Below are 20,402 nucleotides of genomic sequence, written 5' to 3' on the forward strand. Positions count from 1 at the left end.
CAGGGGCTGGTTCACTGGAGTCTTGACTGGGACTGGAGACTGTTGGTTAGCAGAGTTCATGAGAGGCTAAGCTTCTAGCTTCAGGCTTAGCGTGGCAGTCCTGGATTTGAGCTTCCAGCTCACTGCAGAGAACAACAGGGGAAAACACGAAGGACTCTAGAAACTGATTCCACGTAGGAACCTCCAGGGAAACTCCACACAGAAGTCTTCAGGTTTCAACCTCGTAGGAATCTTCGGGTTAGGGAACAACAGGGGAAAATCCACAGGGGAACCTCTAGGGAAACTCCACAAAGAAGTCTTCAGGTTTCAACCACTTAGGAATCTAGGGTTGGCTCACCAGGGCAGATTAGCAGGTTAGGTCTCCTAGAGCTTCAGGCTTGAAACTGGTTTCCTGTGATGCAACTCTCCAAGAGCTGCAGGCCAAAGACAGGTTGCCAGAGAGACAGCTCTTCCAGAGCTTCACGAAGAGACAGGAGGTTAAGCTCATCCAGAGCTTCACGAGGAGACAGGAGGTTAAGCTCATCCAGAGCTTTCACAAAGAGACAGGAGGTTAAGCTCATCCAGAGCTTTCACGAAGAGACAGGATTCCTGTGAGGCAGAGACAAGGAAGAGATAGAATCTGATCTCACACTAGAGATAACAAAGATTCTTCTATAACAGAGGCTCAGGAAGCTAACCAACTAAGATCAGTTTCTTGGTTGAATACTTGAGAAAATTCAGAGACAAAATCGGTGTAACGACAACTGAGGCTTTCGTCAGAGGCAAACCTTGCCTGAGCCCATTCCAGGGCTCTTCCTGTCAATTGGGACAGAATAAAAGTTATCTTTTTATAATCCGTGGGAAAACTGCCAGGAGAATTTGAAAAAATTAAACGACATTGAAACAAAAATCCTTTGCAGTCCTTCATATTACCAGAAAACTTCTCAGGTAGACTTAGGCGGAACTCAGATGATGACGTCACTGCCGGTGACCTCGGAGGCGGAACTGGACCCGGAAATGGTTGCGCTGCCGACGTGGCAGTAGCACTGCTCATGTAGTTAGCATAACTCTGAAGCATATGATTATGAGAATCGACCACACGATATAACTCACGGAAGGTTTGAGTTTGTCCCTGGATTTGAGCATCTTGCTCCTCCAATCGACGGCGGAGGTGATCTGCTGGGCCTTGTGTTTGGCCGCAGTGTTCTGTCATGATGGGTCACTGAAAGGCCCCGGATGCAGAACACCACGGAGACAGAATAAAAGTTTAACGAGTTTATTGTTCACAAAGCACATGGAAATAACACTGGTACTGGTTCAGGCCTGGGGGCTGGTTCACTGGAGTCTGTGTAGGAAACAGTTCAGTTAGCGTTGGATCACTTGAGTTTGATTCTGAGAGTTTCTGGTTTGTACCTTGAGAAGTCCAGTTAAGGCCTTGAGGGAGGAACTGTTGGGTCCAGAGATTGTTTGATTCAGCAGAGTCCGATAACCGCCTCAGCGTCTTACTTCTAGCGTGAGGGCAGACCTTGTCTTTGAGTTTCCAGCTCTTAGTCCAGAGCTGGGAATCCAGAGAAGAGTCTTCAGGTTAGGCTCAGAGGGCAGGCTCGGCAGGTTAAGGTTAAAAACAGGTTTCCTGAAAGCAGAGACAAAGGGTTAGAATCCAATCTGGATTCAATGGCAACAAAGGTTCTCAGAAGATACTAGGCTTAGGTGCTAACCAAACTGGATTTAACACTGCGGCGTCGAGGCAAGGTCTGAAGGCAGGTTATATAGTGTGGATCCTCTGATGATGAGATGCGCCTCAGGTGTGTCGAAGGCTCAGCTCAGGAGGATCCATGGCGGACTCTGCTGGAGAGAGATGGAACTTCTCCAGCTCCCAACACCTATGTCCTCCTGAAGTCTATAACAGCATAATTATAGAGATAACTCAGGATAACCTGAGCCACTCTAACTATAAGCTTTATCACAAACGAAAGTTTTTAGCCTTGCCTTAAAATTAAACGGGCTGTCTGCCTTATGGACTAAAACTGATAGTTGGTTCTACAGGAGAGGAAGCTGATAACTAAAAGATTTGCCTCCCATTCTTCCTTTAGAAACTGTATGAAATACTAGTACCTGTAGATTGAGAGTAAGATTGTGGCCCCCGATTGCTCCCCAGGCGCCGCCCACTGCTCCTCAAGAGGATGGGTTAAATTCAGAGGTAAATTTCTCCAATGTGAGATCAACACATTTCAATTATTATTATTATTATTATTATTATTATTATTATTATTATTATTATTATTATTATTATTATTATTATTATTATTATTATTATTATTATTATTATTATTATTATTATTATTATTATGTACTCTATAAGGAACATAAGGTACATTCAGATCTCTGATATAAGACAGATTTTACAGGAAGCTAGAATAGAAGAAATATAATCTCTCTTTTTAATTTTTATAAGACTTGGCTGCTGCATTTTTGAACATTTAGACAATTTGAGGACTTCCTGATAGTAAAGAACTGCAATAGTCCAGCCTTGACGCAACAAATGCATGGACTAGTCTCACAGTATCACCCCTGGATAAGAACCTCTGTGATATTGGATTTAAATGACATGTCCTGATAAAAAAAGACAACAAAACAAAAAAAAAAGCAAGATTTTTTACTTTATTATCTGAGATCAATATAATACCATCCCACTGAAGTGACAGCTTCTTTTTCCAAGGCTCGTTCAAAGACAATAACTTTTGTTTTTTACGCATTCAGAGCCAGAAAGTTAAGAATAATCCAGGTTTTTATTTCCTTAGACATGCCTGTAGTCTATGTAATAGGTTAGTTTCATCTGAATTTATAGACAGAAATATTTGAGTACCATCAGCAATGGAGTGGCGGCCAAGTGGTTAGGGCATAGAGCTTGGAATCCTAAGGTTCTTAGTTGGAGCCTCATTCCCACAGACTGCCACTCTGGGTCCCTGAGCAAAGATGCTTAACCCCACACTGCTCCCTGGATGCTGCATAATGGCAGTCCACCGCTGCCATGATGGGTTAAATGTAGAAAGTTCATTTCGTTGCTCTGTGCTTGTGACTGTGTATATGGATTTAACCTTTTTTCTGAATGGATACAGGTATTATGTTAGAAATCATGATGTGTTCTTTGGACAAATTTTTAAGAAGAGATATATAAATATATTATGAGAAAAACATTTAAAACTGAAGATAACTTTAATACATTTGACTTTATATGGAATGTTTTGTAGAATTCATGAGGGAAAACACAGGGGCATAGAAACAAAACTGGCTCTATCTATGTTGAGCCCTTAGTGTACAAAATAATCTTTCATATTGAAAATAATACATCCTGAAAAATGTAAAGTATTCTCAAGAAGCCAATGTAAAGATTCATGTTTTAGATTACAAACAACGATTATAGTGTAACTTAAAACTACTAAAGACTGACTGACTTTCACCAAAATCTTGCCAAGTGTTTCAAACTGTGCAGCCTTTTGACACAGAGTAAACTCTTGGGCAACTACCCGGGTCCAAAGTAGTTCACAAATAGCCCTTGTCTGTCAGCAGTAAACTCTGTTCCTCCACATCACCTTCCAGTTTATCAGTTTACACCACTTTTATCCTGGGGGTTTAGATGAGACTAATCATTCCCTGTCTCGTCTTTTTCTTCCCTTTTATAATGAATAATTATTTGCAGCCAATCTTTGAATCTGACCCAAAAAACAGACAAGGCTGATCACTTTATCAACCTCATGCCAGTTGTGCAACCTTTTACCTTTGGCAGGCCTGTTTCAACAGGGAGTTCTTTTTAATGTAATTAGATGAGTGCAGATCAATGAAATGGGCAGGCATTCTTCAAGGCCGTGTCTGCATGTTGACCTAAATCCAATGATTTGCATAACACTCCTGAAAGGAGGGAAGGCTTATAAAAAGCAGGGACACACTGACGACCCAAGGCACATCATTTTTTTTCTTCTAGGAGACAGAAAAGAGGTATGTTTTACATTTGATCACTTTTGAATAAAATGTTCTGTAACTTTGTAAAAAAAAAAAAATGGAAATATCATTAATCAAAATACAGTTATGTTGAAGCTTTTGCATTTTTAAATGTATTAAGACTAAACTATATTGTAGTTTGAAAAATGCTTGCAGTCTGTTAGGTCACTAAGGTACTGATAACTGTTTTTTTGTTTAAGCATTTGATCTAGGAAAAATATGGTTACCTTTCGTTAAATGCAAATAAAATTAATATTTTTTTCCTTTCCCCTTTCAGTGACAAAAAGCCAAGATGAGACTGTATCTTGCAGCTGCTGTCCTGTTGCTGGCTTTTGTTGCATACACAGGTTCTTCTTTTTGCTTTTATGATTTAAAGTATTAAACTGTATTTTTTGTTTTGGTTTTTTGCTATTATCTCTTATGACCATTGTCTTTGTTTTGTATTGTTTTAATTACCTGCAGAGGCTCAGGATGACTCAATCCAAGATAGGTTATCCACATTCAGGGATCAGGTCACTGAGTTCGGCAAGACTGTGGCTGAAAAGGCAAAGACCCATTTTGACACCATGAGAACCAGTGAATTTGCAGAGTCCACCAAGTAGGCCAACACACACACTGAACATATAAAACCTCTTTCTATTATTGTATGTAACTAAAATTACATTTCCATCCTCCCAGGAACTGGTTCACAGAGCGGTTTCAGCAGATTAAGCAGAAGATAGATGAAATCTCTCAATGAGCTGATGAACCAGTCGAAGACCTCTGCCCTCAACGGCCACACTGCCATGGCAGCTGACCTGCTGCAACATCTAAAGGCTGAAGTCACATTGCTCAACAAAATGGACAAAACTAACCTCTATTGTCATATTTTTGCCTATTATCATTTATGGAAAAACTGTGTAAAAGTGCAATAAAACACATGAAATAAAACCAAATCTTTTAATACCATTTCATTTCTTTGAAACGATGGACTTTGATATAGTTTGAAACATTTTACCAAAATGAGGAAATAAAAAAAATTGCTAGCCAGACACCTAAAAACAAAAGTGATAAAGTTGGCAGACAAATTATATTTTGAACCCGAGTCAGTAGATTTGTTGCTTCTAAACTGCCGTAGTGAAATGTAAACAAGCTTAACATACAACAAGCAGTAATGTCATAGACAGTTTTATATAAACCCAATTTAAAATAACAGAGATCCTAAAATTGATTAAATGGCTTATTTTTGGCCAAATTGTATTGTTTTTGTTTTGTCATCTATAAGTTAATAACAATTAGAGCAAAAAAAAAAAAAAACTAGTTAAGAGTGGCAGAGATCCATTTAAAGAGTTTTACAAATAAAACATGAGAACTTAAGTTTGCACTTGTATTTTGAATTTTCCAGTTTTATACCACATAACAAAATCTAGAGCAAACATTATAATTTCAAAGTGATAAGTCAGGGAGAATCGTGCGGAGAGTGTTAGAGCAGAGTTAGGTCATAGAACAAAATGTTAAGCTTTTGATTTCCTTTTTCTGAATTGGAATGTGTGGCAAAACTGCAAACCTTTCCAAACAGGGCCGTCCATATGAAGTGAGACACAACAAATAAGCACTAATCAGATGAAGAGACAAGAGGCCCAGCATCTCTAGAGGAGCTGTAGAGATCCACGGCTCCTCGAGATAAAGAGAACCTGAACTGTGTTTGGTCTGTTTTGATCCTTCAGATGAGCTTTAAGAATTGGCAAAGTTATCTTTTTCTAAGCCTTAAACTTTTATGAACTTGAAAACTTGAAACTTGAAAATGTTGCACTGTGCAAAGGTCATCATCAGCGACTTCATTTACTGTGCAACTAAATATTCCAGACTGATCCTCCAGGGAAACATAATCAAGTTAGATCTGACATAGATGTCTTTTGGAAATTAAATGGATGGTTGTTTTTATGTTGTTATGTATTAAGTTAAGTTAAGCTTATGGGAGAGACGGCCTTGTGGTTAGGGCATTGCGCTTGGAATTCTGAGTTTCTGAGCTCTGGAGGTTCTGAGTGCTTGGAATCCTGAGGTTCTGAGTTCTTGGGCCACTCCAACGGACTGCCACTCTTGGTCCCTGAGCAAGACCCTTAACACATACACTGCAAAATGGCAGCCCACTGCTCCCCAAGGGGATGGGTTAAAACCAGAGTTCATTTTGTTGCTCTTTTCTTGTGACAGTGTGATGACAATAAAGCACTGTAAAACATTTGAAAAGTATTTTATGCAAATTATTGAAGGAATTAGGGGCAGAAATTGTGACAGAACATACATGCATGTCCAGTCATATAATGAATCTGGGTGATGATATGAGCACACCAATGTTTCCCCCATTGCCTTGAATAGGCTGTGTGGAGCTAATTACCTGCAACTCGGGATCCAAATTTCCAGTGTAGTAAACTGATGTTTCATTCACGCCCCAACATTGTTGTTACAGAAAGTTGCAGCTGTTTCAGTAGTAGTCGTGGATGAAGAAGACTAAAGCGAACACTAGTTTCTTATTTTCAAAATGATACTCATTGCTGCCATGAAATATTTGTGGTGGTCTTGTACCAAACCTTCCCATAGTAGACAACATTAGAGCATCACCAGCGCAGTGCTGTGAATACAGCCTGTCAGTGAAGGGTTTCTGCCTGTGCCAGCTTGGCTGATGGCTGCAGTTACCCGTGGCACCAGTTGTGTCACTTGTAAGTTTCATTTCCTCATCCCACATTTAAAGTTCCACTATGTAAAGGTTAAGGACGAGCATGAGGACAAAGAGACGGCTACTAAAACATTTATACCTGGGAAAAGGCCTGTAAGAATTAGATGTGTGTTGCAACCTTTGGCACAGAGTATGATATTCCTAGAAAAATTCTAACACTGTTGAATGTTTGTCTATTTTGCCATTGGTTTTTTTGCACTTTAAACCCAACAGATTTGTGTTTTACACTCATTGAGCAAAGACCAGTGATTTTTTTTCATATAAACAAACTCTTTTCATTTATAAAATAACATTTTATTTAAAAAGAAAAGCACACAGAATTCACTTGGTTTTATTTGTGTAGCCCACATCAGTTTTTCACTTCATATAAGAATAAAAAGATTTATATTTGTAAACATCAAATTGAGTCCACCTGTAGTTTGCCCCCAGCCATAAGGTGAACAATAAATATATGGACGGAAAACTCACGTTTTAAGCACCAAGCAAAATTATATGAAAAATTAACATTCTGAATCAGAACACCACTACAACCATGTAATTTATGGCATTGGAAGCATTGCGAAGGGATGCTTGTTTTCAGCAGGGCAGCAAAGATGGTCAGTGGTAATTATTGTAAATATGGATATATCTAGATTAGGGAATTCTTAGATGAAAACTTGGCAGTTTCATCACCTAATACCAGCCTTAAACATGCATTAAAACTTTAACAGAAAGGTTTAAACCTTTGAATTGTTACAGTAATCATAGTTCTCAGGAGCAGCTGTCGCATAAGTTTTGGTGTTTTCCTGCTGGAACACACCAGCAATCTGTAATCAGTTAAAGAAATCATGGAAATATCTAAAACAAAGTTGGTCCTAAAATCTCTGCTTCAAATTAAGCCATATTTATGTGTGATAACAGCTCTGTCAAAGTCCAAACCTAAATTCTTTATTAATCTGTATCAAGACTTTTTTCCCCTTCCATTTCAGTCATGCTTTCTTTCTGTTGGCCATTACATATATTATGTATTGTAATAAATATATTAATCTTCTATTTTTAAAGGCAAATGACGTAAGAGCACCTTAGAATACCATATTCATCTGGAATTAGTGCTTTCAGACTGTGGTACATCATGAAGACACAAAAGGAAGGACCACAGCTGAGATTCAAATCTAGCTCTAAATGCTGCACCATCATAATGCCATATTAAAAATGTCTAACAGATAATAAATAATTTCTGTTAATTATACGGAACAAAGGGTAAGTGCCAACATGGTAGCTAATCAGGGATTTCATAACCCCCACTCCTGTATAAAGTCGCTGTTTATGATGAGTTAATAAATCACCAGTTTGCAGGTTCAATGAAATCGTTTTCGTTGAAGAGAACAGAGTGACAGGGGTCAGGCGCTTGTAAGCAAAAGTCACAGATTATTGCCACATGGCGCCGACCTTTCCAGCTGAGATTATCACTTCGATATCTTGGTTAAAAAAAAAAAAGAAAGAAAGAAAAGTGCAAAATAGCTTTCTTTAAAACATAAACACATTGAAACAATATTTTTAGAGATTTTATTCAACAGATAACATCAGGATCTTCTTCAAAAAGGGAATTTGCTATTACAAATACTTTTATATAAACCCTCTGCACAGTGTACTTCATAATTGAAATTAAAATCTTGTTTTAAACAGTAGAAATATCTGAAATATTAAGCATTCTAGTTCCAATAGCATTTTAAGTGAAGGTATTTCTGTTTAGAAAAAGTGGAGGAAAAGCACCCCTACCTTAAGAGAAAACCAGATCAATATGTGGACTCTAGCCATTAAATTATCTTTTTGTACCAGTCTTAACTGACGTATGTATCTATTCTTTGAAGACTTTGGCTGGTCTGTGCTGTGAAACTTCAGCACTCACCAATTGAGGTTAGATAACTAAGCCAAAGGGCACATCTAAAGCTAATGTGAGGATGAAAGCAGTTAAGAAACTGTAGTTTAGCAAAAGTAGCATTTCCAAATTGAGCCAGAATCTGCATCTGCGTACCTCATCTCATAAGTATTTGATACTTTACAGAATGCAATAAAGGTTTATGAAAATACTTAGACTTTTAAATCCTCAGAATGTTAAATATCTGTGACGCTCTGGTGATTTGGAAACCAACCATGGCTGTGAATGTTTGCAGATTTCATATTAGGTTGTTTTTTTTTTCTCTGTGGTTATAAGGAAGCAGAGAAAAAGTGGAGAAAATAGTTCCATCCTGTGAGTGAAAGAAGTTCAGAAGTGTTGCTTTGTTTTCATACTTTGATTTGGCAATAAATTATTGAAGCAGAGAACAAAAAACAAGACAGAGTTCATTGATCGTCCGGTAAGGACCAATGTCCACACTCTTGCACTAACCTACGGTAATACAAATAAAGCAGCCTGATAACATTGGCTCGTTTAATTTCTGTTGATGAGAGACGGAAGAAATGGTAAAAAGGGATTTTTTTGTATTTATGTTTAAAATGATGTATAACATAAGACATATAAGAATGATTTTTATTCTTGAACCAGTCAAAGACAAAATCAATTATCTTAAAGTTCTAAGAAACTGTAGATAAAGATAAACTGACTGCAGATCTTTTTTTTTCTTTTTGCTCAGCACATGCGACTTCAGATAATCTTCATTTTCATGTTTCTCCTGCAAGGTACAAGTAAAAAAAAAAAAATAAATAATACAAATATCTCTTCAGTTTTTTTTTTTATGCATTGATTTGAATCTATTTGTTGAGTTGAATATGTTTGAACTGGTTTACCTGCAGCATGGAGACCAGCTTTGGCACAGACAGCTGAACCAGAGCAACCAGACTCAAGAGGAATTCTGGAGCGACTAGCAGAGAGAGCTGGGTAAAAAAAAAACAAAAAAAAACATACATACAGATAGATAGATAGATAGATAGATAGATAGATAGATAGATAGATAGATAGATAGATAGATAGATAGATAGATAGATAGATAGACAGACAGACAGACAGACAGACAGACAGACAGACAGACAGACAGACAGACAGACAGACAGACAGACAGACAGACAGACAGACAGACAGACACATTGTTTTTTGTGTGTGGTAATGTGTATAAAACTGCATAATTTTATTGTAAAGATTGGGAATGTCTTCCTCCTTATAGATTATTATTGGGGTTTGCATTACTTTTTGTAATTTTTAAATGTTCCATTTTAATTATGTATTTAGAATTACTAAAATACAAATAAACAGCAACTAAATAAAATAAACAATTGAAAATATGTAATTACCCTTTCAAAACTAGTTATGCTATCACTACTTGCATATCACTTGCATGAATCTTTACAAAACAGTTTTTATGTCATCCATAATGGTCGGTTTTAAAGAACCAGCCACCCTATTTAAGGCCAAGCTGCAGCATCTCAGTCAGATTTAACTTTGGCTGGGGCAATCTAAAGCCTTCATTATTGTGGTTATTTGAACCTTTACAGATAGACCAACTAGTGGGCTAAAGTTCACTCTCCTGCATCATTAAACTCTCATTGTCCTGCTTGAGCCAAATATGATTGATATGCTATTTGAATAAATTAGGTTGGCAGGGCACTTTTGGAGATGTTTGTGTTCTGTAATTTATCAGATTGTTAATGACTGATCTCATTGTATTTTGCAGAGGGGTTAAAGTTTTGTTGTATCTTATCTTTTGTTAATTTCTTTTGATTAGGTTTTAGATATTGATGCCATATATTCTAAGAGGTGTCCTAATTTGTTGATTCTAAAGGTGTGACTGGTGAAATTGTGCTATCTAAACTTTATGCAGAACCTCTAAATGATAAAAAAATTTATGCTTTGATCTGTTTAGGCAAGCCAGATCTAAAATCAAGTCTGTTGGGGAGACAGTGATGGGCTTCGCTGGTGCTTATTATGAAGACCATATCCAACCAGTGGCTGGAACCTATGTTGAGTGGGCCTCTAACATGAGAAATTCACTATGGGAGAAAGTTCGGACAGCAGTTGGAAACTACATGCCATCTTCCAATTAATCCACACCATCAAACACATAAAAATGAGAAAAGTTGAGATCATCAACTTTTTCTTCTCTTTTCTGTGATTTGCTCTACATTTCTACTCTTTTCCTAAGAGCCCGGTTAACTGTGAAAAATGAGGTTGGAATAAAATTAAACATAATTCAAACAACTTTGTGTCTTCAGTTGTCTGTATATGCGAAAGTGGAGACAAGACAAAAAACAAACAAATCCAAGGCTTTGTTGAGCTACTGTATAAAGCCTTGAACTCAACGCTATTTCTGATATTTTGAATTGAAAAAGCTTCCTTGACTAGAAGCGAAACGTCTTCAAACTTGGTGACAAAATCCAGTGGATTTTTTATTTTTATTTTTTTGGAACGACTATGACCTGGATGACTAAGAATCTTCACCAGCAGAAAGGGGAGAAGGCGTCAGAAAACATTAAGACATTTCTTCATTGCTTTTACAAGTTTTTAAACTACTAATTCATTGATAAGGTTCGTGAGGTGGGATTCTATGGTAAGGTCATAGCTGTTAAATGTACTGTAAACCCAAGTGTTCAGAATATAAATATGTATGTCTTAATGGTATTTCAAATTATTTATATTCTTTGAATCTTTGCAAATATTTTCACTCCACAACCACAAACTGCAGCTTAGTTTAGTGGGACAGCCAGCACAAGGTAAGGAGAAACCATAAAGTTGAAGAAAATTGATGTGCTAGTTTAAGATAATAATTTAGTTATAAAATGTCTGGAATATATTTCAGTTATTTAGTCCTATGTCTTAATTCTGTTTTTTTTTATTTGTATTTTTACAAATGCATGTCATTACCTTAGTCAGTTAAATAACATGCTGCTGTCATTTTGCACATCTCTCATGTTTCTTCCATTTACAAATATTAATTACTGTAAAAATGTCAATAGCAGTATATTGGGTATTTATTCTCCAGGTGTACAGTATTTACATTATTAAAACACTTTATAGTACAGTATTTCATTTCTTTATCTTTTAACTCTTCAATATTATGTTATTGTTATACATTTTTCCAAGGTCCACATTTGTCTGACGTTTTTTTCTATAATCTTTTTGCTGCTGTAAACACCAAAATTTCCCCATTGTGGGAGGATAAAGGAATTTTCTATTCTATTCTATTCTATTGTATTCTATTCTATTCATTACAAGGCATTATACAAAATAAAACAAATGAATTTCTTTGATCATAATGATCAAACAATCCAATTTACTATTCAAACAAGTTAATCTCTTCATTCAGATTGGGGGAAAGGGTTTCTATCTCTATAAAAAAAAAAGCTAATTGCACCCAGCTGTTAATATATAGCATTAAATTCTTCAAGATTAGTAAGTTGCAATGGTGGACATTTGCTTGCCTTGTGTTTTTGACCTTGCAAACTCTTGAAGAGTGAATGGCTATCTGCCACGACCCACTAGAGTCTTGATAATATAGCATAGGTACCCAAGATACACACAGAAACACTGATACATATATTTTTTTTAACTATGTAAAAGAAATGTAAAAAGGCTATAGTATTACTAGATTGTGTAGTAGCTGGACAAATGTGAGAAATTCAGTGAAACAGATAAGTTCTGAAACAGTTTTCAAGTTCATAGGGTGAAAGGGAACACATTTATTCTGCCACAGTATAAGCTAAGCCAATGGCTATGTCTAGAATTCAAATTACCCACTAAAAGTGTCTCATCTATGGAAGAATATAAAGTTATTACAAGCAGTACTACAGCCGATGCCACCTCCAGGAAAGTGTTTGGGTAAATACCAGGCCAGATGAAGAGGAAATAGAAAAGTTGCAATTTTAAATGCAAATAATGCAAACATTGGAGAATAATAAGATAATCTATCAGAGTGAGGAAAAGTAGCAGCATAACTATAGCAATGGCCTGGGATAACATGAGCCACATTAACGGTATATTGGAGGCTCATGAAAGCTCTTGCACGTGTTCAATAAGCGTTTCATCTCAGGAGTGGATACACGGTTGTGCATGTGCCTTTTTGTTTACATGGATAGGGCGATTCTTTTTAAGAATTCATGAAAATCCACCATTATACATTTAACTATAAGCTTTATCGAAAAGGAAAGTTTTATGTTGAGTACTAAAGGCAGATAGTGTGTATCCACCATACTCTAAAACGGAGCTGACTCCACAGGAAAAGAGCATAACTAAAAGATTTGTGTCCTGTTTATACAATCTAGAAACCACCAGCAACCCTGTGCTCTTATATGTTGAGAAATAACAGGCCTGAAACTGGTGGTAGAGTGGAGATAGATGAAGAGGGTTAGTCTGTAGACTGCTAGTTAGCTAGACAGTATGCTAAGCTTTACGGGGAGATCCAGTGGACTACGTGAGCTAATACTAGAGCTTCAATCAGGGACCTGGAAGATGGAAGTCCAGTTGGATAACACAGTTTGAGAAAACCTGTCCATGATGAGCAAGCATTGAGCGACAGTGGCAGAACCAGGCTCAACATGGTGGTCTTCTGCCGAACCGGTTTGATGAGGCAGGGAATGCAGTAAGAGTCCGGGAGAATGACACTCTGATGAAGCTTTAGCTATGATGGTGGAGGAGGGTCTGGAGGTGGGTTGAAACGATGTCATTTGAATGAAGTCACACACCGCATCCGCCGCCTGCGCACAGGAACAGACAGGTGCATATCAGAGGCTAAAAATAGGTCAAGAAAAACTGATCACCAAAGCAATATGATGATGATGCCGAAATTATTTCGTTGACGCTCCTTTTTTCCAATGACGATAACGAAAACTTGCAAGCTAAACAAGGATCTTTGATGAAGAAAACACTACAAGTCGATGAGACTAAATAAAAATGCTAGCAGGTTGTCTTTCAGAAATTTTAAATGCATCCTTGTGCTGTAATCTGTTTGAAAGATAAGCAGTATCAGCCGTGTTCCATAATGCCGTCCACCCGCTATGCAGCGCTGCACATTTTGCATGACTGTAGATTAAGCGTGGCAGCAGAGGCAGGGGTGAAAATAAGCTGGAATGGTCTGGTACTGTGTGCTGAACTCTCATAAACTCTGCTCTTCCAGCTGTGCTTGTGCAGATAAGCGTCTTTGCAGATGTAGCTCAGAGTCTGCGTTTTATAATGGTTCGCTCTCAGCAGTATTGCTCTTCCTGCCTTTGCTCCTTAATGAACTATATGGGGCTGATTTTCCCTTGCCAAGCGTAAAAAATCATTTTATTTAACAATCAAGATTTTATTTCTTCCAGCTCACAGGAGGTGTACAAAACATTATTTAATTTCTAAAAAAATAATCCCCAAATTACACCCAAAACAAATTGCACTCTGTTTATTTCTGTATAAAGACCCAGATGAAAAGATATATAGACCTTTTAATATTTCTCTCTCATAGTTATTGTTTCTATCTATTTGAATATTTCCACATTTTAATTAAAATATTGAAATGTAGGTCTGCATTGCCATGGCATTATAAGGCAATTATGTAGGTTCTCTGTGTATTCTTTTTTTTTATTATACCCCTATAAATTTAAAGCTACATTGACCCTGGAACAGTAGGAACCAAGGGGCAAATAATTAGAAAAAAGTTACAATTGCCAAACCAGAAAGAAGAATGCTGGTGCTTTGCTTTTTTGGTGTAATGAAGATTTTATTGATCTGTGCAGAATGCATAATTCATAGTAAATCAGGAAATGTTTGCTTTTGAATGCAAACCTTGTGTGTCTAAAACCATTCCTTTATTGTAATTTCTTTTAGCTTGTCTGTCTGCTTTATTAACCGATAAGATGTGTTGAACTAAATCTGCTATTCTCCACACTTTTGTGAGATACATTTGTATAAAACAGGGCATTAATTAATAAAAAAAAGTTTATTTGAATTCTATAAATCAAAGTCTTCTGCCCAGCAGCAATGATGAACCGCATAGCAGCATTCTGTACCCAGCAACTGTAGTATCTAGGCAAGAGCTTTCAGTTCAGTAAAAAATCTTTTTGTTATTCAAAAAATTGTAAAAGTTAGCTGTTTTTTGAAGTGCAACATAAAACTGACCAAAACTTGACAAAATTTTTTTTAGTATTTGTCGACTAAAACTGACTAAAAACTATCACATATAGTAATGACTAAAATGTGATAAAAATTATAAGTTTTCATCCTGAAGACTAAAAATAACCAAAATCTAAGATGGATGTCAAAAACAACACTGCACCAGACATGCTGACCAGAAAAAAAAGATCTAATCAGCATTATCGTCTTTTGTTGCAGTTAATCACACATGGGCCAGTGCAAAGATTTTCGTTTGTTTGTCTTTTTCCCAATGCAAATACCATGACAGCGTCTAAACATGCAATTTCTCCAATATCAAGACTAAGGGTGCATCTTAACAAATGAATGCAGACAAAAGTACATTTCAGAGGTATTGCACAACCTCTCAACTACATTTGCACATTCACTCTGTATGGCCATTTACACTGGACTTTGTGTAGGTGGACGGACATGCCTTTTAGGATGTGTGTGTGCTTTAGCGGAAACAAGTGTGTGTGTAATGTCACCAGATGACGTTTGTTTGCAGTCCCCCCTATATCATCTCGTCCAGATGTGAGCCCTGTTTTACAGACAACTCGCCTCCAGAGAAGACTGTCACTTCTTGGATCTGTACATCCAGCAAACACAGTAGGTACTTCTGCTTTTGTTAAAGAAGTGGTCACTCTCTCCTTTCAAGCATATTTCAGATGCATTTTCATAAATAAATCTGTATCTTTTTGGAGGTTTAACTATATGGTTTATGTTTCCTCTCTTCTTGTTTCAGAGATGAATACAAAATTGATCCTTGCACTGGTCTTTGCTCTTCAGGGTAAGGCAACATAAAAAAAAGCTATCTGCCTCATTAGGAATAACATAGATGCAAAGTAAGGCTTTTATTTACCAAAGAACTAGAGATATTGATTTGAAGTGTCACACTTAAACGTTTTTTTGGCTATGCAAAACAGTACTGAGACATTTATCTGAAAGGTTTTCTAATGCAAAATGTAGGATTTATTTAGACAGGATCATATGCTGAATTGTAGCTAAACTCATCTCTCTTTATTTTTAGTCTCATTGAGCCTGAGTGAGGTCCATCAACCAAGCCAGGAACTGGTCGAAAAGTATGAGGCCATGAAAGCAACTTTTTACAAGAGGCTGCTCAATGCTTATGGCAGGCTCCACGGTGCTGTTGGCAACGCTGATCAAGCACAGTCCGCCAGGGAGTTGATCGAGTCTCTGAAAGAAAAGCCTGAAGTGCAAGCAGCTGTCAAAGTTGGAAGGTCAGTGATCTCCAAAGGTTTTTCATTTGAAGAAGACCCTATTTTTTTTTTTGCTCAGATGTGTTCAGTTTCACCAATAATTTACAAATAAATATCACAACCGTGTCTTCATTTATGTTGACAACTGCAAAATAAAGTTTTTTTTTATAAAGGTCACAGTTAAACTGATTTTGATATATATATATATATATATATATATATATATATATATATATATATATATATATATATATATATATATATATAAAAAAATTTTTCTTGCAGTGGTCTGGGCTCAGAAGCAGCACCAATGGTGGACAGTGCCCGGGCATCGCTGCTTGGTTTGTACGAACATTATCTTCGCCCCCATGTTGGAGAGAGCCTGAGCAATGCCATCGATCATATCAAGGTCTTCTTGGATCAACATCTGCCTGCTGAGTAAAACAATAACAGTAATAAAGAATAAAAAAGGTCCAGCTGATGGGAAAACACTTGTTGGAAGCATGTAGTAGGTAATAGCTAATAGAATCCACACCAGTTTAAATTTAGAGGAGAAATACCCGATGCAAACAAGATTACTTTGCCTGTTTCTAAATCATTGTGTTTGCCAGATCATGCAGAGTTACTAGCATGGAAACATTGTCAACACCATGTGCTTAAGTCCTGCATGTACAGTATTATATGTTTGATACACTAACAGAAGTCTCCATGTGACAGAGTACGTACAGAATGCGTGTGTAGTTATGTGCGTTCAATAAAATGAACTGAAAACTATCCATTTTTGTCCACAAAACACTTTATTAAAGATTCAATTCTAAAATGAGGCAATGGTGCGGATTTATTCTGTTTGATTAATTCATACAGGTAAATTATGTAATGTACGAACTGAAAATCAGTTATGTATTATTAAAGCTCAAGATATTTGGTTACCACCTAAAGATCATCCAAATTAATTATTTTGATTTGATCAATTCTGACAGTCAATAAGTTTTACAACAATTAGATTCCAATCATGCATGTTAAATGAGACTTGGTGAAATACATTTTAGTCAGATGGGAGCCCTAGAAAAAACATTTGGGCCATTTGCTTGTGAATAAAACATTATACTTTTTTTTCAGTGAAAAAGCAGCATTTCTTAACCCCCAAAATATTAGATTGTGTGAAACATCATATTAACATCAACTTCCTGCCAAAAGACAGTTGTAATAGAACTCATAAAGGATTGTCAACTGTATGATTGCATCTAATGTATTTATCCTGCACTGAACTTTGTAGAAAGTAGTATAATGGCAACTGGTGCAACAGCCTGGGGATTGTTTGAGGCTTTTCACCTAATTAAAGACAAAAAAAAAAAAAAACAGATCTGCATCAAAATCGAGCAAACAAATTGCTACTATTAAGCAATTATGCAATACATCAGAACCAGGAAAACTAACACTAGACTAGACAGTGCAATGTGCTGTTCCAGCTGTTTTTAGGAACAGTGCAGTTATGCCATACCTGTATTGCTCATCAGCTGGACTAAATTAAACCCCCAGCTTTGCTGACATTTTGAACCCTGCAGCTGGTCTCAAACTGCCTTGAGCAACATGACATGTGAGTCTGAATCACATGGTTGCTTGAAATGTTTGCTTAGGCCTTGATTAAAATGTTGGTGTTACAGAGAAAGGGCCAATAACTTAAGACTAGTTTGTACAGATTGCAAAATTGTTATCAGTCAACAACATGACACAAACACCCTCAAACAAAGACTGTGTGTTTATGGTGAAAACTTGCATTTTTTTTGTTGAAAATTGTCTTTATTTTAAACTAAAAATACTTTAAGAGTTGGTGATAAATCAAAACACAGCTTTGCATGACTTCCAAGATAAAATGAATATTACAAAAAATATCAGAAGAGTTTAACATCTGATGTTGCATTGGGCATACATCAACTATAAAGGGAAGGACTATAACACAACCATAAAGCCTCCAAGACACAGCCATCCCTCTAAATGAAAAGACTTGAGCAATGACAGCATTAACCAGCAGGACCGATCAGTCATATAATATCTCTGAAGTGATGAAGAGATCCTTGGCTCTTGGTGGGATAACATGTTAAACAGATAAAAGACTGTACAGCTGGTACAGAAACCATACAATCATTTAAGATGTTCCACGGTACTAGTCAGCATCGCAGGGACTATAATACAGTCTTGGATACAGTTGTGAAGAGAGTTAAAGCAGGGTCAGGTTTGACATATAATTCAACCTAAACTTTCAGGATCTCACAGAGCATTGGGCCTCATGCAGCGAAATGTTTGTATCCTTATTATGAATTTCTCTTACTTTTTCTCCTACTTTGGGCTTTTAAGCGTGCACCACATCAGATGCAACAAACTTAAACTTAACAAAATAAGAAAGGTTTTACCAGTTTGGAGATCGAGTTTCTGCTGACTAAGAACTGAGAAGCAGAATCAAAGGACCAGTAAAACAAACAGTGTGGAATAAATCACAAGGGCTGTAAATGATGAGGTTGCACTGTTACAGAAGTACAAATAAAATGAAAAAATAATAAGAGAAAGAGAAAACTTTTGATCCGAAAACAGTCAATAAAAACTACTGATGGAAGCAAGAGGTGCAACATATGATCTAAATGTCTGATATTATATGGCCATCAATCAACATGATACATCATTCTACAAAACCTCCTTTTAATAAACAGACAGAAATATACTGTACATCTCCAGACCAGCTCTGTCTTCCTTTCATTGTACTTTCCCTTTGTCTCATACAATGCAAAATAAAAGTGTAATTTATAATTGCAGAGTTGCATACTATATAATCAGGTAGTCTAATAAAATGGACAATTGCTTCTAAGTAATGTCAAATGTAATCATTAAGTGAACAACTAGGTTTGCATACCAGCTAAATGATTGTGTAAGATGTCTACGTAAAGTCTGTAGCACTTGTAAATTTTGTTTGTACCTGTGAGAAAATTAGAAATAGAAGAAAAATAGTGAATACAACATTTTCTCCTAAGTCACACGTACAAATGCTTTAAGAATGGATTTGTTCGTATGAAGAGTTAGAGCATGAGGCCTGTTGTTCAAACCATTATCCAAAAATTGTAAGAGGGGGCAAAAGAAACACTAGAAGAACACTAGAAGTTGAAAGGATTCTACTACATCCTCCAGAACCTGGATTCGGCAGGTACCTACGCCAGGATCCTGTGTGTGGATTTTAGCTCTGCCTTCAATATAATTATCCCAGCTTTGCTTCAGGAAAATCTCCCTCAGCTGAATGTGCCTGACTCCACCTGCAGGTGGATTACAGACTTCCTGTCTGACAGGAAGCAGCATGTGAAGCTGGGAAAACATGCTTCCGACTCATAGCTCACTCAGCACTGGTTCCTCCCAGGGCTGTGTTCTTCTATTCTCCCTGTACACCAACAGCTGCACCTCCAGCCCTCACTCTATCAAGCATCTGAAGTACGTGGACGACACCACTCTCGACAGACTTATCTCTGATGCTGACGAATCCTCTTACAGGTGGGAGGTTGACCATCTGGTGACCTGGTGCAGGGAGAACGACCTGGACCTCAAAGCTCTAAAAATAGTGGAGATGGTTGAGGACTTCAGGAAGAACTCAGTCCCAGCTATCCCCTTCACCCTCTGTGACTCTACAATTGACACTGTAGAGTCTTTGCACTTCATAGGAACTATGATCTCACTGAGGGAGCTGAACATCAACTCCCTCACCAAGAAAGTCCAGTAGAACATGTACTTCCTTTGGAAGCTGAAAGAAGTCCACCCTGCCAAGGACAGTGATGGTGCAGTTCTACTCTTCCATCATTGTGTCCATTCTCACCTCCTCCATCACCATCTGGTACGCTGGTACCACCGCCAAGGACAAGGGCAGACTTTAGCGTGTCATCGGGTCTGCAGAGAAGGTGATTGTCTGCAATCTTCCATATCTCCAGGATCTGTACGCCTCCACGACTCCTTTTGGTTATTATATCTGCAAGAATCCAACTCGGCTTCCGTCTCTGCATTTGGGTCCTTTAAAATCCTAAACATCCTGACACCTATTACAGAGACTATAGGCATGTCTTGAAGACATAAAAACCTGAATGACTCTTAACTTTCTGCTTCTGAATGCAGACAAAACAAAAGCTATTGTCTTTGAATAAGAGTCATTGCAAAAAAAAAAAAATGCTGATTACTCAGAAACTTTATTTGGATAGGACTAAGTTCATCTCAGATAATAAAGTAAAAATTCTTGCTGCTATTTTTGATGAGGACCTGTCATTTAAATCCCATATCAAAAAGGTTTCTAGAATTTCCTTCTTTGATCCCTGGAATATTGCATAAAAATTTTAATAAACAGAAATATATAATGTACATCTCCAGACCTGGTCTGTCATCCCTTCATTGCTCT

The 20,402-nt window shown here is 37.1% G+C and overlaps 3 protein-coding genes across 4 annotated transcripts; all 3 read left to right on the forward strand.

The window, feature by feature from the left end:
* Nucleotides 1–3,853: 3,853 nt before the first annotated feature.
* Nucleotides 3,854–4,921, forward strand: apoc1 (apolipoprotein C-I). Its single transcript, XM_038276317.1, has 4 exons — nucleotides 3,854–3,975; nucleotides 4,256–4,325; nucleotides 4,441–4,576; nucleotides 4,657–4,921. The coding sequence occupies exons 2-4, from the start codon at nucleotides 4,271–4,273 to the stop codon at nucleotides 4,715–4,717; spliced, it is 252 nt and encodes an 83-aa protein (XP_038132245.1). The 5' UTR covers nucleotides 3,854–3,975; nucleotides 4,256–4,270; the 3' UTR covers nucleotides 4,718–4,921.
* A 4,024-nt stretch (nucleotides 4,922–8,945) lies between these two features.
* apoc4 (apolipoprotein C-IV) lies at nucleotides 8,946–10,863 on the forward strand. 2 transcript variants are annotated; one of them, XM_038276420.1, is made up of 4 exons: nucleotides 8,946–9,027; nucleotides 9,304–9,349; nucleotides 9,464–9,548; nucleotides 10,528–10,863. In XM_038276420.1, the coding sequence occupies exons 2-4, from the start codon at nucleotides 9,307–9,309 to the stop codon at nucleotides 10,706–10,708; spliced, it is 309 nt and encodes a 102-aa protein (XP_038132348.1). In that variant the 5' UTR covers nucleotides 8,946–9,027; nucleotides 9,304–9,306; the 3' UTR covers nucleotides 10,709–10,863. The 2 variants fall into 2 exon arrangements, with proteins under 2 accessions (XP_038132348.1, XP_038132347.1); XM_038276419.1 differs by lacking the exon at nucleotides 8,946–9,027 and adding an exon at nucleotides 9,034–9,133.
* Nucleotides 10,864–15,238: 4,375 nt separating this feature from the next.
* On the forward strand, nucleotides 15,239–16,804 carry apoa2 (apolipoprotein A-II). Its single transcript, XM_038276318.1, has 4 exons — nucleotides 15,239–15,371; nucleotides 15,508–15,552; nucleotides 15,793–16,003; nucleotides 16,268–16,804. Exons 1-4 carry the CDS (start codon nucleotides 15,254–15,256, stop codon nucleotides 16,422–16,424), a joined length of 531 nt encoding a protein of 176 aa, XP_038132246.1. The 5' UTR covers nucleotides 15,239–15,253; the 3' UTR covers nucleotides 16,425–16,804.
* The last annotated feature ends 3,598 nt before the right edge of the window (nucleotides 16,805–20,402 follow it).

Source organism: Cyprinodon tularosa, unplaced genomic scaffold, assembly GCF_016077235.1.
Source record: "Cyprinodon tularosa strain WSP-4 unplaced genomic scaffold, ASM1607723v1 ctg124, whole genome shotgun sequence".
Taxonomy (NCBI): domain Eukaryota; kingdom Metazoa; phylum Chordata; class Actinopteri; order Cyprinodontiformes; family Cyprinodontidae; genus Cyprinodon; species Cyprinodon tularosa.

Excerpts from the sequence above, each read along its gene's own strand:
- apoc1 (XM_038276317.1), top strand. The coding sequence starts at position 4,271 with ATGAGACTGTATCTTGCAGCTGCTGTCCTGTTGCTGGCTTTTGTTGCA. Across the intron at positions 4,326-4,440 it reads GGCTTTTGTTGCATACACAG|AGGCTCAGGATGACTCAATC; the intron begins GTTCTTCTTTTT and ends AATTACCTGCAG. Across the intron at positions 4,577-4,656 it reads GAATTTGCAGAGTCCACCAA|GAACTGGTTCACAGAGCGGT; the intron begins GTAGGCCAACAC and ends CCATCCTCCCAG.
- apoc4 (XM_038276419.1), top strand. Across the intron at positions 9,350-9,463 it reads TTTCATGTTTCTCCTGCAAG|CATGGAGACCAGCTTTGGCA; the intron begins GTACAAGTAAAA and ends GTTTACCTGCAG. Across the intron at positions 9,549-10,527 it reads CGACTAGCAGAGAGAGCTGG|GCAAGCCAGATCTAAAATCA; the intron begins GTAAAAAAAAAA and ends TGATCTGTTTAG.
- apoa2 (XM_038276318.1), top strand. The coding sequence starts at position 15,254 with ATGACGTTTGTTTGCAGTCCCCCCTATATCATCTCGTCCAGATGTGAG. Across the intron at positions 15,553-15,792 it reads ACTGGTCTTTGCTCTTCAGG|TCTCATTGAGCCTGAGTGAG; the intron begins GTAAGGCAACAT and ends CTTTATTTTTAG. Across the intron at positions 16,004-16,267 it reads GCAGCTGTCAAAGTTGGAAG|TGGTCTGGGCTCAGAAGCAG; the intron begins GTCAGTGATCTC and ends TTTTTCTTGCAG.